Here is a 27,682-nt window from a genome sequence, read left to right on the forward strand (position 1 = left end):
TCAATAAACGGATGAAAATGTGTTTGTTTTTTTAAAAAAAATCCAATACGAGTTTTCCTCATTTTGGAATATCCGAGAAACAAAAGTGAAATGGGAAAAATGGCGAAGCCATCGCGGGTGTATAATTAAGCTCGGCGTGTAGTTTCTCCTGATGACCATTCACCGGAATGATACGATATCCGTTTGAACGTGTTCGGGTTTCCTTCGGTAAAATATTACTCCCACTTCGTTATGTAATAATAATCCGAGTGGAAAACGTTTTCCTTTTCCGTGTCCATCAAACCGGAAGTCGAAACGGAGAACTACTCGAGACCGACTTCCGGTTGGTGAGCGGAGCCATGGGGTCGGTTTCGGAGATGTACGACGTGAGCTGGGAAGGTAGGTGCCGGTTTGAAGCGCTCCGTGAAGTGTCACGCCGTCTGTAGGCGACTCTGGTCGTGTCCGCGCTCCCAGTAGCCTCGTGTCTGACTCGGTGGCCGGTTTTTTTTGTCCCGGTGTCCGCAGAGATGCGAGACAAGCTGCGCCGCTGGCGTGAGGAGAACTGCAGGAACAGTGAGCAGGTGGTGCGAGTCGGTGAGGAACTACTGGCGGAGCACGGTTCGCGGCTCGGGGACGACGGTGAGGACCGGACGTGTGTCCTCCCTGGAGGATGTCCATGGGGTTGCGGTGACGGATGTGGCGATGGACGAGGTGGTGAGGCCGGGTGATCCGAACCACAATAGGCAGGTAAAGCCGAGTGAGTTGTTAGTTCAGGTGATTCACGGCGGAAACAAGAGGAACATTGTCATCGAGGTCGAGGTTCTACAAAGAACCGGACAGCACACGGACCCTGATCCACGAGCTCCACCTTCATGACACAGGTCCATGGAGTACTGTGCCTGGTGTTGGCTTCATGGTTAGGGTGGTGGGCTTGGGATCCCAGGGTCCTGAGTTCAAATCCCACTCGGCTGTTGAATTAATACCAGGTGGGGTTAACTCGGCCTGTCATCCTTCCGAGGTCGGCAAAATGAGTGCCATCATGCTGGTATACTGTGTCGGAGTGGCGACCCGTCCAGGATTGTGCCCAAATAGCCAAGGAGACTGGTTAGGCAGCACCAACGCTCTGCACGGAGTATGATCCCAATGGATGGGTGGAGTACTGCTCTCCCCTCGGGGCTTGCTCCTCCTCTCTAAGCTTGCTCCTCCCCTCTGGCCTTGCTCCTCCCTTCTGGCCTTGCTCCTCCCCTCTGGCCTTGCTCCTCCCTTCTGGCCTTGCTCCTCCCTTCAGGCCTTGCACCTCCCTTCTGGCCTTGCTCCTCCCTTCTGGACTTACTCCTCCTCTCTGAGGTTGCTCCTCCCCTCTGGGCTTGCTCCTCCCCTCTGGCCTTGTTCCTCCCTTCTGGCCTTGCTCCTCCCTTCTGGCCTTGCTCCTCCCTTCTGGACTTGCTCTTCCCCTCTGAGGTTTCCCCTCCCCTCTGGGCTTGGTCCTCCCCTCTGGGCTTGGTCCTCCCCTCGGGGCTTGGTCCTCCCCTCGGGGCTTGATCCTCCCCTCGGGGCTTGGTCCTCCCCTCTGGGCTTGGTCCTCCCCTCTGGGCTTGGTCCTCCCCTCGGGGCTTGTTCCTCCCCTCTGGGCTTGGTCCTCCCCTCTGGGCTTGGTCCTCCCCTCGGGGCTTGTTCCTCCCCTCTGGGCTTGGTCCTCCCCTCGGGGCTTGCTCCTCCCTTCTGGACTTGGTCCTCCCCTCTGGACAAGCTCCCCTGCCTCACATCTTGCTCAACTTGATGCCATGGAAACCAAGGCCTTCAAGATCATTGGAATGTCCCGCAATGAAGATGAGTCTATGGGCCCATCACTTCACCATCACAGACACGTCGGTGGTCTCTCTCTCTCTCTCTCTCTCTCTCTCTCTCTCTCTCTCTCTCTCTCTCTCTCTCTCTCCCTCTCTCTCTCTCTCTCTCTCTCTCTCTCTCTCTCTCTCTCTCTCTCTCTCTCTCTCTCTCTCTCTCTCTCTCTCTCTCTCTCTCTCTCTCTCTCTCTCTCTCTCTCTTCTTCTCTCTTCTTCTTCTCTCTTCTTCTCTCTTCTTCTTCTCTCTTCTTCTTCTCTCTTCTTCTTCTCTCTTCTTCTCTCTTCTTCTTCTTCTTCTTCTTCTCTCTTCTTCTCTCTTCTTCTCTCTTCTTCTCTCTTCTTCTCTCTTCTTCTCTCTTCTTCTCTCTTCTTCTTCTTCTTCTCTCTTCTTCTCTCTTCTTCTTCTCTCTTCTTCTCTCTTCTTCTTCTCTCTTCTTCTCTCTTCTTCTTCTCTCTTCTTCTCTCTTCTTCTTCTCTCTTCTTCTCTCTTCTTCTTCTCTCTTCTTCTCTCTTCTTCTTCTCTCTTCTTCTCTCTTCTTCTCTCTCTCTCTCTCTCCTGGTCTTGCATCCTCTGCTCTTTCTGTGCTTTGTCCCCCATTCCCCCAGGTTTCTGTATCATTCTTAAATCCAGATGTTCAAGACAGCTGTTCCCCACCATCTCCGATCATCCCCAATCCAAAACCATGATCTTCTCTATCCCTGTTAACCCACCCACTACTTCTATCCCACCTCCTTCCAAATCCCACTTTTTCCTTCCTGAGAGTTTCCCGATGTATCCATCTTGTCCACCCCATACATCCCTTCCTTTTGTTGTGTTCTCGCTCTTCCATGAGCCTTTACCTTGTATACAGAAAAGAGGAACTGAGAAGTGAGCTGATACATATGTGGCTGCATATTTAACCCATAGTCGGCGGAATAAGAGGAGAAAGCTTGGGATGAAATCAAACAAATGAGAAGATTTCCTGAATATATATCACGGAAGAATCTAAGGGAGGAAGACACATCGTCACAGATAATATAACAGGAGGGGGAGAGGTGAACTTGCCGGTGAACCCTGAACTACCAGTGAGAACGGAAAGTAACTCCGCAGCAAATGAGGAAGCGGTTGGTCCCTGACCACAAGCACCAGAGGGTAGTTACTTAGAGTCCCCCAGCACCCAAGTAGTGTTTCAAACACGCAAGCATCAACGAGTGGCCCCAGAAACCAAACATCGGATAATGGTTACAGCCCCCAAGCACCAGGGAAGAACTCTAGTCCACAATGACTCAGGAGCAATGGAAGGGGAACTATTGGGGACATTGAAACGAAAGACGACAAACTGAGTGTGCTCTGTGCCGACGTGGACTCGTTAGCCAATGAAATGCGTGAAATGAAACTACTTGTTGGGAAATATGGTCCTGACATCGAAAGCAAGTGTTTTTATACTGTGTTATCTGTATCGGTAGCGATTGATGGGTATGACGTGCTTGAGGTTAAATTGGACGTGTTGAATTGGACGTCACAGTTTCGACTGTCAGGAATGGGCAGTTGTTAGCGGGTGAGTGCTCGGCTTACCTCCGACGTTGGTGCGAACAATTTGTGTTGATGCAGAAAAGATAAGAGAGGGTGAACAAAGTGTTCCACCTATGAGTGTGGACAAAAAAAACTTGGAGCGATGGAAAATATTGAGTGAATTCTCGGTGTTTGGATCAAAGGTCAGAATCGGTGCGATGGGCCCATTCGTTATGGAGTGGATTCTCGGTGTTTGGGTCGAAGACGAGAATCAGCGTGACATGACATAGATGGAATAAGCAAGGAACGGAGGAGTTGAGGTGTTCAGCCAGTCTGGATGTTGGAAGCTTAACCAGGAGGGGATTACTGGAAGAACTCTTACATCCTGGAAGACCTGGGGAGAGTTTAAGGACTGAGAGAGGAGATAGAGCAATATCGGAGAAGAGGCGTTAGAAAACAGAGACTCTCACCGATCTCCCTGCGAAGTGAAAGCAACAGACCTTGCGCTTCGGCCTTATCATTGGAAATTCCAATAATGGTAAAAGCGTTAGATTCCACAGAATCCAGGGCAGACGGATGTGGTGCTGGGGTGCCAGTCCATAGTGGAGAGCAGTACTCCATTGAGTTATGGACAAAGGCCTTGTCGACAAAGTAGTTCTGATTTTCCAAGGAAAGACTTTGATCGACGCAGGATGCCTAGTTTGCTGCTGGCTTTGCAGGTGAGATTTGCTACGTGGTCGGCTCGGGACACGTGGAGGCTGACGGTGAGGCCTATAAATTTAAGAGACTGAACTTCTACCAGTGGCTGGCCGTGGAAATACATACCAGCGGGTTCATTTGATGATGCTTCATGAGTGATTGGGTGAGATAGTGAGACTTTCCATGAATGAAGGAGATGTTCCATTTATCAGATCAGCAGAGAGAGAGAGAGAAGCAGCTGTTATCTGCTTCGCAGAAGGATGCTGTACTGTATGACATGATGAAGAGTCATCTCATCTGTAAAAAGGAAGAGGAGATTTTCCAGAGCATCGGAGAGGTCATTAATACACATGAGGAACAAGACTGGGCCCAAAACACTGCTTTGGGGAACCCCGAAGCCCCCACTGAGAGGGGGGAGGAGAGGGTTCAATTGATGGCAACACATTGACTGCGTCAGTGGAGAAAGTCACAAATCCAGGAATGAAGGAGGCCTTCTATCCCACAAGGACAGAGCTTGGCAAGCAAAGCAAGAGTACCAGGCTGTGTCGAATGACCAGAGAGAGGGTCCAAACCTCTTGTTTGAGATCAAGTGCCTTAGCCCTCAACCCATTGTTGAGAGAGGAGGAGCACCATGGCCAGAGTTGGGTGACTGAAATAGAATCCAGACTGAATATGGCAGTTAGAGGGGGTAGAGGTAAGACCGACAGAGCAGGATTTGAGAACATGGCCACTGATGCCATCTGGGCCCTTCGCCGAAGCAGGGTCAATGCCAGACATAACTCTCTCCAGGTTTTTTTTTTTTTTTGGTGTGGACGACAGAGTCCAGTAGACAGTGGGTATGTTTGGGTAAGATGGGGACAGAGCAGGATGGGTTGGGTACATGAGATTTGGGAGACAAATGAAGAAGTTTAGACATTCTGGTCTGGAATGTAAATGGAGCCCTCCATTTCGGTCAATACTCGGGTCGGTTGTTGTAGTTGTCTGTGTTTCCCGAACTGCAATGTGCATCAGAAACAAATCTTGTGTGGTTTCTGACATCTCTCATCTCTGTTACTTTGTGCAAAAGATTCTGATGTTTTCTTATTCTCCTCCAGTGTGGATTATCCATGAGCAAGTGTTTGTTGCTGCACTCGATTGCTCTAGGTTGGACCTTGCCACTGTAAGTTATCCCTTTCTCATGTTAAGAATTGTGATTATTACAACAGAATGCAACAATATTTACAATGATGGCAAAGACTGGTGAAGAAGCCGCCCCTCTCGATGCGTCTCTTTCCTTCACAGCTTTGTCTGAAGCAGCTTCGGAAGCAGTTCACAGGCAGCCATCGTGTCCGCCGGCTCGAGGGCATGCGTCTCGAGTTCATGGAGAAGTAAGAACCGTCGAACCATGACTATCTGTTGTTGTCCTTCCCTCACTCGTTTTGTCTGACGTTTGCGTTGGTGTATGTTCATGATTTGTACCTGGAGGATGATTTATCGCAGGCCTTTGTCTTCACGCAAATCATGAAAGGTGTGAGTGCAGAAATAGGGCCATGCACAGGGGGCACTCAGGAGGAGGATTTTGATGATAGATTTTTCGCAATAAAGTGCATGTTCAGGTGTCTGGATCCCATCGACATATGACATGGCTGTCCTGGTGGCACTGTCAGGTATGACCGTCCAAGTCAGAGTATTCTCTTTCTATCGTATGCAGCACAAGACTGGGGTTGCATCATTGGCCGAGGGCACGGCAGTGATGCTGATGCAGTGCCCTCTGCTGGTTAGGGCAGGAATTTGTAATTTGTTCAGGGTGCCGGCAAATGCCCGCCGACACTTTGCAAAGGACACTGTGGGATCTTTAACGTCCACCAACTAATGCCGGCAGACGGGACAACCGTTCAACGTCCTTCGGCGGAGCAGCACACGCATTGATGAATGACCCTGCCTGTGAAACACCGGCATGGCAGTTCATAGCTGGGTCGAGATTCAAGCCCAGGCGAGCCAGCTTGGAGGCGAGTGATTGTGCGTACCTCAATGCCATCCTGCCAACCCGTCAGAGTATTTGTACCCAGGGATATTTATGGTAGTTTTGTTGTTGCACTGAATTAACACGTTGCACCTTTTTTATTTTGTTATTTTGCCTTTGCCATCTCTGCCTGGCTCACGCAGAGCAAGACTGCCCAGTTATCAACGTATGGAAAGCATTTCAAGGCGTTCCTGATTGGTTTATCACTCAGATTCCAGTTTGATTTTGTTTGAAAGAACCAGACAATAAGAGTTCACCAATATATATATATATATATATATATATATATATATATATATATATATATATATATATATATATATATATATATATATATATATATATATAATTAGTTGCATGTACAGGCCATCACCCAAAAAGGCAAGCAATCTTAGATGGCAACTGTACACGCAGGGAATTGATCTCTCATGCATGGTTGGCTTCAGATTAATATTAAAATTGGAGGAACCATTGCCTGTGCGGATTACGTCTTCTACATTCTGTGCTTGTTCTCAGGCACTGGTTATAAACAGGATTATCACTAATTTAATCCTTCAGACGTCCCAATTGAGCCCAAATGTTGGCACAGCAAAAATGGCAGGAACTCAACGCACATGCATGCTTTCAAAAATTACGATATTATTTAATTGGCACAAGTACGGACGGCTCAAAATCCAAGCACGAAGACACTTTTAATAAACACAATATATATATATATATATTTTGTACCTTAAGAACTCTGTCCTGGCTTGGGGTACACACACACACACACACACACACACACACACACACACACACACACACACACACACACACACACACACACACACACGTCTATTTACAAATACCGTAACTGGGCCAAAGGATAATGTGCATCGGGGTCTAACACGCTGGGTAGTCCAGAACTGAACGTCGCAGGACGCAGAAGAGCGGGCGTGAAGAGGGAAAGCATGCACACCAGCGACAACATGCTAAATTGGCTGATTAAGTCTAAGAGAGCCCTTTGGCACAGGAAGCGAGCTTTTACTCTTCCGTGCTGTCCTGTTTCCGTCCTTTGAGTGTTCCCAGGAATCGCGCTACAGCCGGCGGCCAATGATGGCCGGCACCCACGTCGGTACAGTCCTGATTGATGGGTGCGGGGGTAGAGCGATCTCCCCACATCAGCGGACAAAACTCGTGCTTTTTGCCTGCCTGAGCCAAGCACGATGCCAGAAGTTGTGCTTTGATCAGGCCCTGTACCTTGACCCGATTCTTGGCCAGTTACACACACACACACACACACACACACACACACACACACACACACACACACACACACACACACACACACACACACACACACACACACACACACACACACACACACACACACACACACACACACTATGTACGAGACATCCTTAACATGTCTACATCTGCATCGGCCAGGCCCGCTTCTCACCTAGGCCATACGTCAGGAAACTTATCACTGACACTTCTTCATAGGCCACTTCTCTTAATGACACTTATCACTGCCAGGCCCGCTTCTTAATACATGGTTAAACAAGCCCTAAGAACTACATTAAACACATGCAGTGCTACTGTCTTTAATTATAGACCTCTCCCTGTTTCGGCCTCCCCCCTCTCTTCCTCCCCGAAATGAAATTCAAAATGTGAGGGTTGGCACTTGGCTCATACTCACCATTCCAGTGAAAAACTGAGATTGGATTTAAATTTTTATTTTATTTTATTACTAGCTCGGGTACCTGGCACTGCACGGGAAAAAAAAAAAACTACCGAGGGGTTCCGGCAATGTGCAACAAAAACGTGTGGAGTTATTGCCCTCATGGTGGTGAGCTTTTCCTGGCAGTGGTTTCAGGACGTCTTGGACGTTGAAAAGCTCTGGAGTTGATGGCCTCGTGGTGGTTACGTTTCACCTGCGACCCGGCGGCACTACTACCTGACCCCACATCCCAATATACACTTTATAGCGGCATTCAGTGGCCTCAAAACAGATGCCGAGACCAGCGTGTGGAAAATCAAAACCTTGCCCATATTCTGAAGTACCTACACCCAAAAAATTGTGGCCTCTCGGTGCAACGGTTCGGCCATTAAAGAGTAACAAACAAGTGCACAGCCATTTGAAATTATTTTCAAGATTATAAGTGTTCGACAGTACCTCTTGACTGGAGTGGTGACCGTGAACCCTTGTGCAATGCCAGCTTTTGCAGCAAGGGAACTGATTACACTCCTGAGGATTACACCAGACTCTCTAACCATTACACTCACGAGGCCGATATTGCATGGGATTCTAATCTGGTTTCCTAGCATCATGAGCTCGGGGGAACATGATTGGGCAACCCCCAAATCGTCCTGAAACATTGTAAAGCCTTCGTGTACACGTGACCCTGCTATGAAGTGCATGTCACCTTGTGTCCCTTTGTGCTTGAGCTGTCGGTTGTTGGCACAAGCGGTTCTTTCTCTGTAATGTGTTTATTTATTTAAACTGCATGGGAGTAGCACTATTTTTCTCCCCCCATTGTTGTCGTTTTAACATCCATCCCACGTTACCTTAAGACGTAGCGAGTTAACCACAAGTATGGACTGTCATCACAAGTCTACGGTACTTGAGACCATGAGAGATGAAAAGATTATCCTCCCCCCACCTGCAAAGGTTATTATTGAGCCAGCTGGGTTTTATTAACAATCCAGTAAATCATGGTAATTCTCATGGGACAAGAGCTCTGTTTTCTTGAGCTTGGGATCCAAAATGATTAATACTGTTGTCTGGTTGGAACCCCCACCCTTTGTGATGCTCGTCCAGCATCCTCATAACTAGACCACCGTGCTTCAGGTAGTAATTTTATTTCAAGGCTTGTGACACACACATCCATAAACATTGCATATTGAATCTGCTTCACTTGATTAAGCGTTCACATCCTCAATCCACGGTGCTGCCCCAAGTTAGACCATCGGACTTGGTGGGGATGAAGGTCAGAGCATGACCATCAAGCTCACAGGTGAAGAACCGAAAGCCATTGAACCGATGTCCCATCTTATCGTTGCAGATATGAAGAAGCTAATTTGCTTTATGACAAGATAATCCAAGAAGACGAAGCAAACACAGTAAGTTGTTGTTTGAATTATTTAATCCACGTGGATACTACGGCGTATGAGATTTGATGAACACACTTATCCTTTGTGTTCGTTTTCCTTCTGACCAACCTTTTCTCAAGTCCATCTTGTCCCTCGACCACATCTCCGGGATAACTCACTGGGTTTTCAACAATGCTGCTAAGCTCACCTCAGCTGTTCGAATAGAATAATAGATACATGTGCCTCGAAATTCTCCTCGATTTGCGAGTTTTACCCCTCCCCCCCCCTCCTCCCATTCTCTGGTACACAATGGGTCCCCATCCCCTTCCGTGTGTGTGTGTCTGTGTGTGTGTGTGTGTGTGTGTGTGTGTGTGTGTGTGTGTGTGTGTGTGTGTGTGTGTGTGTGTGTGTGTGTGTGTGTGTGTGTGTGTGTGTGTGTGTGTGTGTGTGTGTGTGTGTGTGTGTGTGTGTGTGTGTGGTATATGTACAACGTGCCCCCTGTTGAAAGTTGCGGTAACCACAGGCCCTGTACACATGTAGAAATGTCATTGTGACTCAAGCACAATATGTCACTGAAATGATGGAAGACAATGTGACAAATTGTCCTGAACCTGACTCGTGCGTCCGCAGGCAGCGAGGAAGCGAAAAATAGCCATCCTCAAGGCACAGGGCCGACCCATAGACGCCATCAGGGAGCTGAACGACTACTTAAAAATGTAAGTGAGAGTTTCTCCTTTGGCATCTGAGGCTCACGGAGGAGCTTGTACACGATTCGCCTGCAGGACAAGGACGTTAAAAGATGTGAGTGCACTTTCACACGAATTGCGAGGACATCGATCGATTGTGGACAAATCGACATTGGATGTGGGATTTTTGAACTTTAGATCCCGGCGTGGTGAGCTCGGTGCTCAGGTGGGACTTGGTAATGGGTGAAGCGAAGTTTGTTTCATATGCGATTGATTTTTGGTGGTGGTGGTGGTGGTGGTGTACACTGCACCCGTTCCACCAAGTGCAGTTTTTTTTTTATGTTTTGTTTCCTCCCTAGTTTTGTTGCTGACCATGAAGCATGGCAGGAGTTGGCCGATTTGTACATTGGAGAGCTTGAGTGAGTTCAGCTCCTTTCTTTAACCCCCAACTGCCACCCTCCCTTCACGCCCATCCAAAAAGGATCATGTATGCACCTTCCTGTCACTTGCATGGATTTTCACTCGGTCCTTCCCCCGGGCCTCATGTTGCTTTCCTTCAGTTACAGCAAAGCAGCGTTCTGCCTCGAGGAAGTCATGATGGCGTATCCGTACAACCACTTGTACTGCCAGAAGTACGCCGAGGTGGGTTTTCGTATCCGTGCTCGACGTCCGTCGAGACGCAGCACCAACTGGAGCACCAGCAGGCTTCTTGTTTGTCTTTCACTTCCTGATCTTATTTATTCCTGGTGCTCCATTTCCTTTGCTTCATTTATGATAAATGTGCCTCTAAATTATATCAGGATTAACTGTTTGCTTAAAACGAAATAGTGAAAATGTCAGTGGAAGATCCCCCATAGAATATGGCTTAAAGGATGTATTTCAAAATGAAAACCTCCTGTTAAAAAATGGGAACAAGACCAAAAGGCAAACTTTGCATAAAAACACATAAATTGGACAAGGGAGCAAAGGTCAAAGGTGCTTTGGACAGACGAGTCAGTTTCATTTTTTTGGATCTAGTATTGTCAGGTCAAGCCAGATTAGGTCTGTGACTTGCTACAGGTACCATGTAAACCTGTACTAACCTGTTGCATGGTTGGGTTGTCGGCGACTAAACCGTCTCGCCACCAAGTATTTTTAATTTTTTTATTTAGGAGGCTGGTAGCAGGGTTTGCACACCGGCTACCGTAAAACACTTCATTCCGCAAAACCCACAAATGATTTGAACATCCGTATTGCAGCTCTCTCTGAGGTTCGAAGACCGGATTGTGGCGAGATCATGGTGGGTGATTACACCTACTCTTGGTCTGTTCGCTCTGATGGTTACCATGCCCAAGGACTTGCTGCAGCTGTGTCCAACAAGCTGACTCCAATGACAATTGAGGTAACACCGGTCAAAGCATATTATGAGACTAAGGATTCGTCACTCCTTGGGTGTCATTTCCCTGGTCTCTGTATGTGCTCCGACTGAGGCGAGTGATCTCACAGAAGGACGCATTCTATGCCATGCTCGAGTCTGTGGTTGATCAGTGCCCCAGGTGAGATACTCCTCTCATCTTGGGGAGGACTTCACTGCATTGACTGGAACTGATAGGGATGGTTACGAGACATGTTTTGGTCCCCATGAATCTGGAACTGTGAACCAGAATAGCACTAAGTTCCTTGACTTTGCAAGAAGTCATGGACTTAGGGTGGCTGGTTAATGGTTCCAGCACCCATCGGCTCATCGCTGGACTTGGTATTCCAACGCTGGCGCTGTGGCAAAGAAGATTAACCATGTCCTCATTGATGGTCGCTGGAGGATTATCCAGAACTGCAGGGTCTACCGGAGTGCTCAGTTCCTCAATACCGACCACAGGCTTGTTGTAGCAACTCTGAAGTTGCAGTTTAAATCCGGGAGAATGGTATCATTCAGCGTAGGCTGGACGTTGGCAAGTTCAAGGATGAGAGGGAAGCTGAGGAGTTTGTGAACAGGCTGAATGTGGATTTCGGGGGTCTGGGTGCTTTGGGGAATCCTGAAGAGTTGTGGAGTGCCTTTAGGACCACCGCCCTTGATGTTACCAGTGGATGTCTTGGAACTCACCGAAGAGCGAAGAATAATTTTGTCTCTCAAGGGACACTGGACACCATTGACCAGTCGCAGGGCCAGGCTGGAATGGCAGAGCTGAGGCATGAAACTGCACGTGTGCTATGGGTGGACAAGGAGACTTATGTGTGAGGAATCTGTGAGGCGGTAGAGCATCAGTTGTGGTCAAGTGATTCTCATCAAGTACAGGAGAATTCGTGCATTGCGTTCCCCCAAGCCCATCCCTTGGTGTACTGCAGTTAGAACAGAGGGTGGTGGGCTGTTGACAGAGGAGTCCGAAGTGAAGGCCCGCTGGGCCGGTTACTGTGAGCAGCTTTACCAGGTTGATCCACCAGTTGTCGAGTTGGATGTCAGAGGTGTGAGTATCCCTATTGCTGACCCTCCAATCAACTGTGATCCACCTTCATTTGTGGAAACATGCTGCGGTGAACCGGTTGAAATGGGGTAAAGCTGCTGGGATCTGTGGCATCCATGCTGAACTTCTCAAGGCTGGTGGAAATGCTGCACTCGTGTCGTTGCATGCAGTTCTGTGCTCTGCCTGGAACACAGGCATCAACCCAACTGACTGGAAGAGGGGCCTTGTTGTCTCTCTGGAAAGGGAAGGGTGATCGCCAGGACTGCAACTATTTCCGAGGGGTGATGTTGCTCTCAGTGCCAGGCAAGGTCTTTGCTTGGATAAGTCTTGATGGGATTCGCCACCATCTGCTTGAGCACCAGCGTCCAGAGCAGTCAGGCTTTACACCTATGAGGTCAACGATTGACAGTATCCTTGCTTTTCAAGTCCTCACCGAACGCAGTTGAGAATTTCGGCAGGGGCTGCTTGCAGCTTATGTTTATCTCTGCAGAGCGTTTGATTCAGTGAATGGGGATGCACTCTGGCGGATTCTTGGTCTTCACGGGATGCCTCCAAAACTAATCAATCTGATTTCTGCACTATACTCTGGTACTGAGAGTGCTGTGCGATGTGGTGGTACCATCTCCGACTTATTTCCAGTTGTTACTGGAGTTTGTCAGGGGGTGTGTACTGCCTCCCACATTTTTCAGCGCTTGCATGGACTGGATTCTGGGGAGGATATCAGGGAGATCAAGCTGCGGGGCATCGTTTGGGAATTTCAAGATCTCTGACCTTGATTTCGCAGATGATGCAGTCATCTTTGCGGAGACTCTGGATATCCTTTTGGGGGCCCTCAAGGTGATGAATGAGGAGTTTGAGCTGCTTGGATTACGGGTTTCCTTGGTCAAAACTAAGGTCCAGGCTTTCAATGACATCTTGGATGCTGCTGTCCTGTCTGTGTCTGTTTGTGGTGAGGATGTTGAGGTCGTGGAGAGATTCACTTACCTTGGTAGTGATATTCATGTCTCTGCTGGCTGTGAGCTGGAGGTCAATAGACGTCAGGGTCGGGCCTGGGGAGTCATGGATTCATTGGATAATGGGGTGTGGTGCTGCTGGTACCTGTGCGGGAGGACGAAAGTCCGAGTTTTCAGGTTCTTGGTGCCTCCAGTCTTGCTCTCCAGATGTGAGACTTGGACTCTGACCAGGGATCTGAGATGGAGACTTAATTCCTTTGGTATCAGGTCTCTTCGGAGAAACCCTGGCTATCACTGGTCGGACTTTGTGTCCAACGAGTTCCAAGTCGTGGGTTCCACGAACTCTCTGGGTTCCAATTCATGGGTTCCGTGAACTCTCTGAGTTCCTAGTCATGGGTTCTGCGAACTCTCTGGGTTCCAAGTCGTAGGTTCCGTGAACTCTCTGGGTTCCAAGTCGTGGGTTCCACGAACCCTCTGGGTTCCAAGTCGTGGGTTCCACGAACCCTCTGGGTTCCAAGTCGTGGGTTCCACGAACCCTCTGGGTTCCAAGTCGTGGGTTCCACGAACCCTCTGGGTTCCAAGTCGTGGGTTCCACGAACCCTCTGGGTTCCAAGTCGTGTGTTCCACGAACCCTCTGGGTTCCAAGTCGTGTGTTCCACGAACCCTCTGGGTTCCAAGTCGTGGGTTCCACGAACCCTCTGGGTTCCAAGTCGTGGGTTCCGCGAACCCTCTGGGTTCCAAGTCGTGGGTTCCGCAAACTCTCTGAGTTCCAAGTCGTGGGTTCCACGGACTCTGTGGGTTCTGCCTACTCTCTGGCTTCCAAGTTGTGGGTTCCGTGAACTCTCTGCGTTCCAAGTCGTAGGTTCCGCAAACTCTCTGGGTTCCAAGTCGTGGGTTCCGCGAACTCTCTGGGTTCCAAGTCGTGGGTTCTGCAAACCCTCTGAGTTCGAAGACGTGGGTTCCACAGACTCTGTGGGTTCTGCCTACTCTCTGGCTTCCAAGTTGTGGGTTCCGTGAACTCTCTGTGTTCCAATTTGTGGGTTCCGCGAACTCTCTGGGTTCCAAGTCGTGGGTTCTGCGAACTCTCTGGGTTCCAAGTCGTGGGTTCCGCGAACTTTCTGGTTTCCAAGTCGTGGGTTCCACGGACTCTCTGGTTTCCAAGTCGTGGGTTCCACGGACTCTCTGGTTTCCAAGTCGTGGGTTACACGGACTCTCTGGGTTCCAAGTCGTGGGTTCCACGAACTCTCTGGTTTCCAAGTCGTGGGTTCCACGGACTCTCTGGTTTCCAAGTCGTGGGTTCCGCGAACTCTCTGGTTTCCAAGTCGTGGGTTCCGCGAACTCTCTGGGTTCCAAGTCGTGGGTTCCGAGCCCTCTGAAGGCTGCAGTGTTTGTGTTTTCGATTTGTGGTTTTGGAAGCGGCATTAATCTTGGGAAAAGTACCACGTCACTGTTGTGTTGTCGGTAAAAACCCAGCTTGCTCACTGATGATCTTCGTAAAGAGGTGTGAGACACGATCAGTTTGAGAGAGTTTGTGTACACCTGCCATCTTGGGTGAGAAACACGATCAGTTTTCCTCGTGGTGCCTTCACCGTGCTCTGACATGGACGCGTTTTGTTTTGCCCTTTGCAGGTGAAGTACACACAGGGAGGGTTGGATAACATGGAGCTCGCGCGGAAGTACTTCGCTCAGGCCTTGAGACTCAACAGCACGAACATGCGTGCCCTCTTTGGCCTGTACATGGTGAGGTTGCTTTGAGCGATTACAATCCCCGAGTGCGCATTTTGAAATCTGAACCGCGAACACCGTTTTGGTGGATTGTCAGTTGAGGTGCCAACAACTAAAGAATCCCTGGATAAACGGTATTCATATGTCGATAACATTGTGATACCTGTCTCTCTTCGTCATGTGTATATATGTGGGAATACTTGATCTGCGGAGGCCAACGGTGTCTGCCATTTGGCAGATTTGTACTTTTGTGAAATGTTTTCTCATTTTGCTAAGCTTGACACCTGTAAGAGTGCTCGACATTCCTTTGGGAGAGAGGCCTATGCAACGGATCCTCCATGGAATGTGTGGTACGATTCCAGGTGGGACAGCGAGTAAATTATCGATTATTTCTCATGAATGTTTGTGTGGATCGATGAAGCAATGCTTTAAAATGAAACCGTGCTCTCATTTGTCGTCGATACTTGCTTGGATTATTTGTTTTTCTTGTGCAAGTTCAAACAAATCCAAATCGATGAAATGCCTGAAGGATTGTGGGAAAGCACCCTGTTGAGGTTCCCTCTGAACGATGGTGTCCTGAAACGTGAACCGTCTGATGTTTTGTATTTGCGACTGTTGCAAATATTCGGTGTAAAAGTAATTTTGCACAAACTCAGTTGGAGGGTCGATGAGATATTTTGACCGACGACGTACCGTACATAATGAACGGAGTTGTGTCCGCTTGGTGAGACCGTTTGTTCAACATTTTTCACATTACAAATTGCTTTTGTAGGCTTCCATCCATGTGGCGTCGAGCCCGAAGACTGGCACCAAAAGCAGGAAGGAGAACCTGAAGTACGCGACGTGGGCGGCTACGCAGATCTCACGTGCTTACCAGGTGGGAGGAAGCGTGCGCTCGTGCACCGAGCGAGCATTCTGCTATTCCGATTTTGGTGTTCGGGAACGATTTCAGCGTTTGCCTGCCACGTTGTTCCCATCCGAGCACCGAGCTCGTGATGCCGGCATCATGGGTTCAAATCCCATGCGCTGTTCGTTTGCCTACCGATGCCTTTATAGTCCACTGCAAGAGTGCAGAACAATGCCGCCTTGTGTCCACGTCCCACACGTGATTTGTGTACAAGTCGAATAGGTAGACGTTTTGAGACGTAGCGATTTATAGATGCTGTCGAGAACCCGCCAGATGAGAATGAAGAGCGAGTCGTAAATGTACAAGGGTCTGCGGTGTTTAGAAGTGAGACCGTGTATCCGTCGGATTGCCGGGCCCGGAGTGCACCGTGCTCATTGGAACCCGTTGTGTTTTGTAGATGGGGTCCGGAACGCAAAAGGAAGGTCGATCGTCCGTGAAGATGATCGAGAATATGCTGGAGTCCTTGCATATTTCCCAGAACTAACAATTCCCTGCACTCGTCTGCACGGGCCCAGATATTTATAAGGTCAGAGGTGGCAATGGAAGTCACAGCTGTGAGATTCGCTAAAAAAAAAAAGAAAAAAAAGTCCTTTTTAACCATGGATCAAACTTTGGTTTATAAAAGAGTTTATGAAGTAAACTCCGTTGTCTTCTCTCCTTTGTTTCATTTCTGTAACGATCGAAGCGAGTGCGGTCATTACTCGGAAACAGGAGTTTTTGAATCGATTGAATGTTTCTCTCTCGTCGCCGCTCGATCGACGGACGCCCCTCGCCGATGCATGGCTGCCCGTCGGCACGTGAGCACGGGACGGCCGATCGATTCGGACCGAATGTATCCGCTTGCAATCACCGCCGATTAAAGTATTTATTTATTGTTTATTATTTCCATATCATGTCCTCACATCCCTCCTTCAGCCTGTTTTATTTCTCTTTTCCTCTCACTTTCTCCACTTAGCCCACCGACCCCATGGTTTTTCTCTTATCGACTTGGCAGCGGCGGGATATGCATTGCTTGCCTTTGGACTTTAGAGTTTGCGCTTTCCGATTGGGTCAAAATTCGCGAAATACGTCTGATCCTTTGTCATCGGGGTGGGGTTCTGCATCTTGGAGCATGGCATCATTGAGTTAGGATGCATTAAGCTGGGTGTCCCTTGTACATGTTAAACATCCGATGGTGCATTCCATAAAGTAGACCATTGCAGGCTGACTCCACTGGGTACACTAGTTGTGTTTTGTTGTGTAATTCGCTCGCCCTGTAGTCTGGGGGTTAATTGTGTAATCAGCTCTACCTGTCGTCTGGGATTTGTTTCTTTGTTGGGGGGGGGTTATCAGCTCCTTTCTCTGCCCTCCTGACTCCATCCATGCTACTCCACCTTTACCTGCTCTCCCGTCTCCATCCACGCTCCGTTTTCTTACCCTCGTTGTAACCCTCCACATCCCCTCCCATGTGCTGCAGGTCCTCAACCATCTTAAGTCGATATTATGAATGTGTTTACCATCCAAACAATTGGAGTTTTGAATCGTTTTCAGATTTTTTTTTTGTTTTTTTTAAAATCAACTAGTTGTTGGAAGTACAGACACAGCATTGACACACTTGTTCACAACTGATGACTCGTACACAATTGATAGATAGCTATGGATAGATGAGGTGAAAACAGCCAAAATGCTCATTCTCTCGTTTTCCATCGCGACATGTTCACTCACGAAATGAACAAAGCAATTCAATGAAAACTAAACTGATCACATGCTCACATAACTATGAAAGAAAATTGGGGAAAAGTTTTGTTTCACACGGCCAATGTTGTGTGGGTTCCCAACACGGCACTGATCTAGCGGTTTGGAGACCACCTACCACGAGTACGTGGTACAGGGAGAGCGATGACATTTTTGCCCCTGAGCAGGAGAATAAGACTGTTGTTTGTGTGTGTTCGGTTGTTATCGCCACTCACTCTCACCTACCCACACATGGTCAGAGTGACGGGTGTCACACCTGGTATCCTTCATTGGACTGAAATGGGTGAAAGGGGAGTGGGTGTTGCTGCTGAGTAACAGGTCTTACCGAGGGGGTAGAAGCAACTGCATAAAGTACAAGGCCCAGATAATCCCACAGAGGTCCTGCCAAAGATGGATCTTTCTTTCCCAGAACAGAAACGTCAGTCATTTCAAAGAGCCCGACTAGTGCCCTGGGGTTGACTGTCATTCTTACAAAAGAGCCTCTGGGTCTTGAACCAAGCATTGGATTTTCCAGCTGCAACTCGTACGTGTTCCACAGATCCAGTAACTGCCTATGAATGATTCAGTCACAGGTCCAGGGACTAACTATGAATGATTCAGCCACAGGTCCAGGGACTGCCTATTAATGATTCAGTCACAATGACCAGGGACTGCCTATGAATGATTCAGTCACAGGTCCAGGGACTAACTATGAATGATTCAGCCACAAGTCCAGGGACTGCCTATGAATGATTCAGCCACAAGTCCAGGGACTGCCTATGAATGATTCAGTCACAGGTCCAGGGACTAACTATGAATGATTCAGCCACAAGTCCAGGGACTAACTATGAATGATTCAGTCACAGGTTCAGGGACTAACTATGAATGATTCAGTCACAGGTTCAGGGACTAACTATGAATGATTCAGCCACAAGTCCAGGGACTGCCTATGAATGATTCAGTCACAGGTTCAGGGACTGCCTATGAATGATTCAGCCACAAGTCCAGGGACTAACTATGAATGATTCAGTCACAAGTCCAGGGACTGCCTATGAATGATTCAGTCACAGGTCCAGGGACTAACTATGAATGATTCAGTCACAAGTCCAGGGACTGCCTATGAATGATTCAGTCACAGGTCCAGGGACTAACTATGAATGATTCAGCCACAAGTCCAGGGACTGCCTATGAATGATTCAGTCACAGGTTCAGGGACTGCCTATGAATGATTCAGCCACAAGTCCAGGGACTGCCTATGAATGATCCAGTCGTAGAGGTTAATCCAGACTTCAAATGTTTCTCACACTCCTGAGGATGTTTCCAACAAGTGCTGGCTTTTGGAAGCACGTGTAAAAGCCTTTCATTTCCTTTTTCTGTTACAGATACCTGTCAAAGAAGCTCGGATGTTTGTCCATCCACTTAACACTCCCACCTCAAATCCAAACACCGAAAGATTCACTTCCCTCTAAACGGTCCTCAATGTTCTCGAATCGGTGTCACATTTGAATTTGATCTCCATGTACAATGCTGTAAGCGATACGATAAAAGGAGCTGTGCGTGTGTCCGTATGAGGTGCACCCATTGGTTGGACAGTTCGCCTGACTCCACCCACAATTTCTATACTACAGCTGCCAATTTAGGAACCCTTTAGAAATACCCTTTAGAAATACCCTTTCTCTCAAGCTGTGCTTTTACTGCGGAGGTTATGGAGGTTTGCTCTAATTTCCGACTATTTTCTCAAATTGTGAGTTGAATGGTGGTGGTCGTATGGCAGCTTAGCTGCCAGGGTGGCTATCATTTCTTGAAGCGCGACTGTGTCGCAGATGCAGTGCCCCTCTACCAGTACACACACTGGAACTGGTACTCATTTCGCCAACCTCGGAAGGATGACAGGCTGAGTCAACCCCCTGGTGTATTAATTTAGCGTCCGACGGGGCTTGAACTCAGGACCCTAGGATCCCAAGCCGCCACCCTAACCACTGAGCCAACACCAGGTTTGCGTGAGTTGAATAAGCGACTGTGTCGACAGCAGAAAACATTCCATGTTCTACTGTTTCGACGTGGGAATGCCTGTTTGTTTTTATGAGCAGGAGAAGGGTGAGAGTAACGATGGGACAACTTTGGAAGAGGGGAGAGGGTGTGGGGGCTGAGGACTTTCGGTGGGTGCGGGGCATGGGGGTTTTGAAGGCTTGAGTGTAGGGAAGGGGTCAATGCCTTCGGGTTGGGAGGGGAAGGGTGAGGACTTGGGTTTGGAGGGGTTGCCCCCCCTCCCCCCACGAACATGGAATGCTTTCTGCTCCACTATCAGGTTATCACCAACTTCACAGAAATCCGTTGACACAGTCACTTATTGAACTCACAATCTGAGAAAATTGTTGGAAATAAGAGCAAAGGTGGGACAGAGTTGGGAGGGGGAGGCTGATGCTTTTTTGTTGAATTGTCAGAATTGTGTGTGGGTGGGGTGGGGGGGTGGGGGGGTGGTGACGCAACCACCCTACAGGTAATGTGCTACATGTTACTGTATTTCATGGACCAGTGTTTTGTTGTGTGTGTTTGTTTGTTTGTCAAGGTACTCCTGTGGTTCTGGGCTTATTACATCCAGACTTGCTTCAAAGGATCATGAGAGGTATTTTGTTGAGGTATGTTTGATGATGTATCTTGGTGAGGTATTGTGGAGGTATTTTTGTAGAGGTATTTTTGGAGAGGTATTTTTGGTGAGGTATGGGTTTTTTGGAGTTATTTTGGAGAGGTATTTTTTGGGGGAGGTATTTTTGGAGGGGTATTTTGTAGAGATGTTTGATGTATTTTGCTGAGGTATGTTGGAGAGGTATTTTTGGTGAGGTATTTTGTAGAGGTATGTTTGTATTTTGGAGGTATTTTTGTAGTTATTTTTTTGGGGATGTATTTTTGGAGAGGTATTTTTGGTGAGGTATTTTGTAGAGGTATGTTTGATGTATTTTGGTGAGGTATTTTTGTGGAGGTATTTTTGTCATATTTTTGTTGAGGTATTTTTGTAGATGTATTTTTGGAGAGGTTTTTGTAGAGGTATTTGGAGGTTTTTTGGAGTTATTTTGGAGAGGTATTTTTTTCGGATGTATTTTTGTGGAGGTATTTTGGTGAGGTATTTTTGGAGGTTTTTGTGGAGGTATTTTTGGTGAGGTATTTTGTAGAGATGTTTGATGTATTTTGGTGAGGTATTTTGCTGAGGTATGTTGAGGTATTTTTGGAGAGGTATTTTGTAAAGGTATGTTTGTATTTTGGCGGTATTTTTGTAGTTATTTTTTTGGAGAGGTATTTTTGTGGAGGTATTTTTTTGGAGGTATTTTGTAGAGGTATGTTTGTATTTTGGTGAAGTATTTTTGTGGAGATATTTTTGTCGTATTTTTGGAGAGGTATTTTTGTAGAGGTGTTTTTGTGGAGGTATTTTTGTTGAGGTAATTTGGAGAGGTATTTTTGTGGAGGTGTTTTTGTCGAGGTATTTTTGTTGAGGTAATTTGGAGAGGTATTTCTGAAGAGGTATTTTGTTGAGGTATTTTTGTGGAGGTATTTTGGAGAGGTATTTTTGTAGAGGTATTTTGGAGAGATTTTGTGGAGGTATTTTTGGTGAGGTATTTGGAGGTTTTTTGGAGTTATTTTGGAGAGGTATGCTTTTTAGTTTTTTTTGTGGAGGTATTTTGGAGAGGTATTTGTGGAGGTATTTTTGGTGAGGTATTTTGTAGAGATGTTTGATGTATTTTGCTGAGGTATGTTGGTGAGGTATTTTTGTAGAGGTATGTTTGATGTATTTTTGGAGGTATTTTTGTAGTTATTTTTTGGGGATGTATTTTTGTATTTTGAGGTATGTTTTTATTTTGTATTTTAGAGGTATGTTTGTATTTTGGTGAGGTATTTTTGGAGATGTATTTTGTAGAGGTATGTTTGATTTATTTTGTAGAGGTATTTTTGTAGAGGTATTTCTGGTGAGGTATTTTTGGAGAGGTAATTTTGGAGAGGTTTTTGTAGAGGTATTTTTGGTGAGGTATTTGGAGGTTTTTTGGAGTTATTTTGGAGGTATTTTCTTGGGGATGTATTTTTGGTGAGGTATTTTTGTGGAGGTATTTTTAGTGAGGTATTTTGGGGAGATGCTTGATGTATTTTGCTGAGGTATGTTGAGGAGGTATTTTTGTAGAGGTATGTTTGATGTATTTTTGGAGAGGTATTTTTGTGGAGGTATTTTTTTAGAGGTATTTTTGGTGAGGTATTATGTAGAGGTATGTTTGATGTATTTTGTGGAGGTATTTTTGTCGAAGTATTTTTGTCGAGGTAATTTGTAGAGGTATTTTGGTGAGGTATTTTTGGTCGAGGTATTTTTGTCGAGGTAATTTGGAGAAGTATTTTTGTGGAGGTATTTTTGGAGAGATTTTTGGTGAGGTATTTGGAGGTTTTTTTGGAGTTATTTTGGAGAGGTATTTTTGCAGTTATTTTTTTGGGGATGTATTTTTGTTGAGGTATTTTTGTGGAGGTATTTTTGGTGAGGTATTTTGTAGAGATGTTTGTATTTTAGTGAGGTATTTTTGAGGAGGTATTTTGTAGAGGTATGTTTGTATTTTTGGAGGTATTTTTGTAGTTATTTTTTGGGGATGTATTTTTGTGGAGGTATTTTTTTAGAGGTATTTTTGGTGAGGTATTTTGTAGAGGTATTTTTGTGGAGGTATTTTTGTAGAGGTATTTTTGTCGAGGTATTTTGTAGAGGTATGTTTTTTTTGGAGAGGTATTTTTGTAGAGGTATTTTTGTCGAGGTATTTTTGTCGTAATTTGGAGAGGTTATTTTGTAGAGGTTATTTTAGGTGCGGTATTTTTGGAGAGGTATTTTTGTGGAGCTATTTTGGTGAGGTATTTTGGTCGAGTTATTTTTGTTTAGGTGTTTTTGGAGGTATTTTGTAGAGGTACTTTGAGGTATTTTTGGAGAGGTATTTTTGTATTGGTATTTTTGGTGAGGTATTTTGGTAGAGGTATTTTGGTGGAGGTATTTTTGGAGAGGTATTTTGGTGAGGCTCTCCCATGGGGTGCTTGTGCTTCTCATTATAAGAACAGAGGAAGACGTCCATTTGACAGGAGTGTTTGGAGACGACCTCATCTCTTGGAACTCGTTCCTCGAGTGTCTCAGAGAGTGTTCATCACCCCATGGAACGAAGGCTTTGTGTTCTTCCATTCCCCTTTACGAATGAACGAACCCTTTCTCCGAACGCCATCATGCTGACTCCGAAGCTCGAGCGCTCCGCATGGACAAGGGGGTTGAGGTCGAGGTGATGGGTCATATCGGGTCTCCTCTGTGCCATTGGTTGTGTTTACGTAACGAGTTCTTATTTTCAATTGTTTTTTTTTTAAATGATTCCCATTAATTTAAACAGGAACGGAGTGTGAGGTTTGGTTTCTGTCGACAAGCCGAAGCTCCCACGCTAATGGAAGATGTCGGTGTCAGGTGGTTGGTGTAGACCAGTTCCACTTTTGGCCCATTATGGAGTGAGACCTTCGATCGGAGGGTAAGACCGTTGTTTGGTTGAGGTTGACGTTGGTGTTGTTGTTGTACGAACTTTTAATTTACTTTGATTATTCGATGTTTGTGGTGAAATTAACATTCCCATGAGTTAGAGTTTTAATCAAATGTCTGCTGCACCTTAGTTTTGTGAAATTTAATTCATCTTATTTATTTATTTATTTTTAAAAAAGTGTGTGTGTGTGTGTGTGTGTGTGTGTGTGGTGTTTTTGAGCATATAAAAAAACCAGGCCCAGAACCTTGGAGGCATCCATTGTACACACCAAAGGGCTGGTTGGGGGTTGTGTTTGTGGCCACTACGTACAGGGTGTTTATATGAATCGTTTGTGTGTGCACACGTACTCCCCTCTAAGCTGTCTTGCCTGGGTTCGAATCCTGACCCAGCTATAAACCACCATCCCGGTGATTCATCAGCATGTGCCGTCCCTCGGATGGTTGTTAAGCTGGGCGTCCCATCTGACGGTGTTAGTCGGTGGACATTGAAGATCCCATGGTGTCCTTTGCGAAGAGTACGTGAGCTATCTCCAGCATCATGAACAAATTACAAATTCCTGTCACTCTCAGTTGATTTATCAGGCATGCCCATCCAGGTCGTGACTGGCTTGGGCCAAAAATATATCCCACTACATTATGGCAATCAAAATTCCCCACTATATTATGGTATGTAATAAATAGATGATACCTTATCTTGTAGACTTTTGTTAGACGGGTTGTAATTTTTTTTGTGAAACACTGAGGCATGTGCCGCGCAGCTGTAGCTTACGCAAAGGATGCAAGGCCCAGAGTGGAGCAAGAGCTGGACCTGACGCACACTTCCTGTTTCCCCACACTTCGTGATGGTCTGTTGCTTGCAAACAAGGGTCGGCCTGAATACGGTCTCTGAGCTCACACCCCTTCCCCTCTTACCGCAGGATCTCATCATTCTGTACTCCTAACCACCTCAACAATGACCTTTCAGGTTTCAATGAACTTCCTAGCTTACCTGTTCTTGCCGGCTCTTCGTGACTTCCCTCTCGGTTCCGTTTACAAAACCTCTTTATACATCTGACATTAGTTTTGAACTCTTCCCCCCTCTCCCCCCCCATCTTCTTGAAATCCTCCCCACCCCCATCATGACCCTCTTCCGGCTCCCCTCCTCATTTTACCTTCAATGTGTGAAACTCAATCTTGACCCTTCCCCCTCCCTTCAGGTCCCCGCTCACTTCCTTATGCTTGTTAATCGGTCACCCGTCTCCAACCCTGGATCCATGTCCACGACATCGGTCGATACCTGCACCGGTTATCTCTGTTATCACATCTGATAGCGGGGTTTGAGGAATCGCTATGAAAGTGTTGTGGGGGGAAAGGAAGCGGTTTAACGGTTCAACAAATGTTTTAATTAAACTCTCTGTATATCCACAGTGCCCTCGAGGCCAGAGCGAGTTTTCCACTCGACCTTGCCCTATGAACGCCAATCCGGACAAATTGTGTTCATTTTTGAAATGCTGGAGTGATTAATTTATTACCTCCACCACCGAAGGTGAAGGAGGTTGTTTTCACCCCTCTCTGTTTATGTGTAGCATATCTCAAAAAGTTGTCGATGGATCTGGATGAAATTTGCTGTACAGGTTGGGTGTGTGACACGACGAACTGATTCGATTTTGGTGAAGATCTGAATCTGGATTTTGGATACGATAATTATTTAATTTTAAAAGTGATTCTTCACCATTGAGAGATTGGGCCAAAAACGATGTAGTAATGTAGAGCACGATATTTAAAACATGTATTAGGCCCGATATGTTCTTGTGGATCAGGTATTACGTGGCGGAGGTACGCGCTCTGCCGAGTGCCCTTCTAGTTTCCTTTTGTTTTGGTCACGGTATCCATTGTATTCCTGTCCTGTAATCGCAGTGTGTCACGTGAACCAATTATTCCCATCTTTCCTCCTTTTGGACCTTTTCTCCAGGCAGTCTCACTGCTCGCTCTTCGGAGATGGTCCACACAGCCCGCCCGGTCCGGTTACTGAGCATGTTCGAAACTCGTGTCGATAAACCTGAGAAACAATGAGAAAAGATCATGAACGGACACGTCACGCGTCTGAGCTCACACCTGTTTGAAGTGGACCTACAGGCAGATCTAAGAAGAGTCCAGAACTTCTGAACCATACCCCCCCCCCTATGCATACACACACACATATATATATATATATATATCTCTCTCTCTCTCTCTCTCTCTCCTCTCTCTCCTCTCTCTCCTCTCTCCTCTCTCCTCTCTGCTCTCTCCTCTCTCCTCTCTCCTCTCTCCTCTCTCCTCTCTCCTCTCTCCTCTCTCCTCTCTCCTCTCTCCTCTCTCCTCTCTCCTCTCTCCTCTCTCCTCTCTCCTCTCTCCTCTCTCCTCTCTCCTCTCTCCTCTCTTCTCTCTCTCTCCTCCCCCCACCCCTCGGCTCCATAACCCTTTCCATGAAAATAAAAGTTAAGACTTAAATTAAATGGATTCACTTTTAAAATCGATTTTACTTGTTTGTCCTTCTGTGTTTATGGCCATGATATCCAGAAGGCCTATTGTCACAAAACCCACCGGGGGTGTTGTTCCGTGTTTTTGTTTGTTTAGGACAAGACCCCCCCCCCTCTTCTCCCCCTTTTCGAACTCTTGTATGTAATGAAGAAGTGAGGGTCGTTCCGGGTTCATACAAATGTTTAATTCCAGCGAATCAAAAAGTACAAGGAAGCCAACTATTTCTCAAGGCGATTCACCTTCTACAGGTATACACTTGTCCCCATCGATGTGGTTGCCTCTTCGTTCCCTCTGCATCTCGGAATGCTTGGGATGGAAAATATTTTCCCGTACAAGGAACTTGTATCATACAAGGAATCACAATGTATCATACAAGGTACAAGGAATCACTGCTCATCTTCACTCTTTCATTCCTCTTTTTTCCCGCCTTTGGAATAAACTTCCTCACTCTATTCTTTCCCATTCTTCCCTCCAGGCTTTCAAAACAGCTGTTCACCACCACCTCTTATCTTCCCCCATCCAAATCCTCGATCTTTTCTACCCCCGATAATCCACCCAAGCCCACTTCCTTCATTTCTCCTGCTTTCCTTCCTGAAAGTCCCTGAAATGTCCATCTTCTCTTCGCCATGTTCCCCGTCCCATCCCCATCCCTCTCCCTTCCACAGTTCACCTAATGTGTCTGTTCCCCACTGTTTTGTCCCTTCCACTCCCGCCCCTCTTGTCTCATGCCTCCTTGCTGTGAGTTGTGTGTTAGCTCTCATACGAGCCTTGACCAAGGTATACAAAAAAAAACAAAAAAACTTCAACTTCAACTTTGGAGGAGGCCATTGGGCCCATCAAGCCTACGCATCGGTTGCCAACCCATGGTTGTTTGTCCATGCTGACTGTCAAGCAAGGAAACGGCACATACCATTTTTTTTTTAAGTCTGGTATGACTCAGACGGGGTACAATCCACCAACCTCCTGAACTCGGAGCGCACTCTCTAACTATTACACCACCGAGTCTAGTTCAGCCAATTTTAGGACGTGCTTTCATGTCTCCTAATTCATAAGGTTAACGTCACTCAGGTGTTCTTTGATTGGTCCAAGAGATTTAAAATCACCCGGTGATTGGTCGGGGTTGTGTGGGGAATGATGTGGAATTTCCCAAACGATCAACATGAGGGGGTGGTCACGTTCGCCGTGTTGGAGCGACCATGGTCGGACGGTAAGGTCGTGCCCTGATGCAGCATCCTTGGTAATCGTTTACATATTTCATTGCATAACAAGTCGCTACCTTACCATTGATGTCTTCATCTCACCTGGAACCGAGTCCCGGGGAGCTTATGGGATGGTGTGTCGTCCGTCCGTCCACAAACATGTGCAACTTCTTCACTGAAACTACACTCACAATTTTGATGAAACTTGACCACAACCTTCATCACCCGAGATATACCAAAGTTGTTCACAACATTAAAAAAAAAAATCGGGGTCTAAGGAGGTGTATGGGGAGGGGGGGTGGGGTTTCCTCATCATAATAAGTATTTGTTTTAACATTAGTTTATTGGTACATTTTGCTGATTCCGTCCCACATTGACCTCCTCAGTATCATTATTCTGCCAGGTGAGCGCCCAGGGGTTTTGCCCCGAATTATTTTCCCCCAAGTTTTCCAAATTCCACATGAGTTCAACTGTTATGGTCCTGAAACATGAAAAAAAAAACGATTCCAGGAGCTCTGTTGCCAAATGCTCACTCGAATTGCCTGTTGATCAAACATGAGGTCCACACTCACCATATTGAATCTCAGAGGGGAGTGAACAATCGTTTCCACACTGACATCGAAGTCTCTGCAATCTCACGGATAATACCAACGATAACACTGAGAAATTGTTCAACGCCAACAGTTGCTCGAGTGAGAGCATTCGCCTGCACGTGACGATGTTCAAGATCGCTCAACAATGCACGTGCATACTATTGCTGAACACTGCACCATGTATACGTAGAACCACGTGAGGGACATCCATCCACCAAACCGCACACAGTTTCCTGGTAATTACCTCCTCACCCAAAGGTGAACAGAGGTTATGTTTTCACCCCTGTGTCTGTCTGTGTGTCTGTCTGTGTGTCTGTCTGTCTGTCCGTGTGTGTGTGCAGAATATCT

General features: G+C 46.7%; 2 protein-coding genes and 1 long non-coding RNA gene across 8 annotated transcripts in view; 2 read left to right on the plus strand and 1 right to left on the minus strand.

The window, feature by feature from the left end:
• The window catches only part of DCAF13 (DDB1 and CUL4 associated factor 13), a 58,336-nt gene that overhangs the window by 24,455 nt on the left and 6,199 nt on the right, over window positions 1-27,682 (minus strand). The window lies entirely within an intron of this gene.
• On the plus strand, window positions 273-16,440 carry EMC2 (ER membrane protein complex subunit 2). Its single transcript, XM_085862851.1, has 11 exons — window positions 273-378; window positions 505-618; window positions 5,109-5,173; window positions 5,296-5,381; window positions 9,064-9,121; window positions 9,722-9,807; window positions 10,137-10,196; window positions 10,338-10,419; window positions 14,798-14,908; window positions 15,666-15,770; window positions 16,198-16,440. Exons 1-11 carry the CDS (start codon window positions 339-341, stop codon window positions 16,282-16,284), a joined length of 894 nt encoding a protein of 297 aa, XP_085718977.1. The 5' UTR covers window positions 273-338; the 3' UTR covers window positions 16,285-16,440.
• LOC147009126 (uncharacterized) lies at window positions 19,976-26,951 on the plus strand. Of its 6 annotated transcripts, none has more exons than XR_015052991.1 (3): window positions 19,976-22,176; window positions 22,232-23,558; window positions 24,995-26,951. It is a non-coding gene; the product is annotated as an uncharacterized LOC147009126 (long non-coding RNA). The 6 variants fall into 6 exon arrangements; XR_015052988.1 differs by having other exon boundaries at window positions 22,232-23,035; window positions 23,403-26,950; XR_015052993.1 differs by having other exon boundaries at window positions 22,232-22,798; window positions 22,904-26,950.

Source organism: Eptatretus burgeri, chromosome 17 (assembly GCF_056783735.1).
Source record: "Eptatretus burgeri isolate ZD-2024b chromosome 17, Ebu_testis_v1, whole genome shotgun sequence".
NCBI classification, from domain to species: Eukaryota; Metazoa; Chordata; class Myxini; order Myxiniformes; family Myxinidae; genus Eptatretus; species Eptatretus burgeri.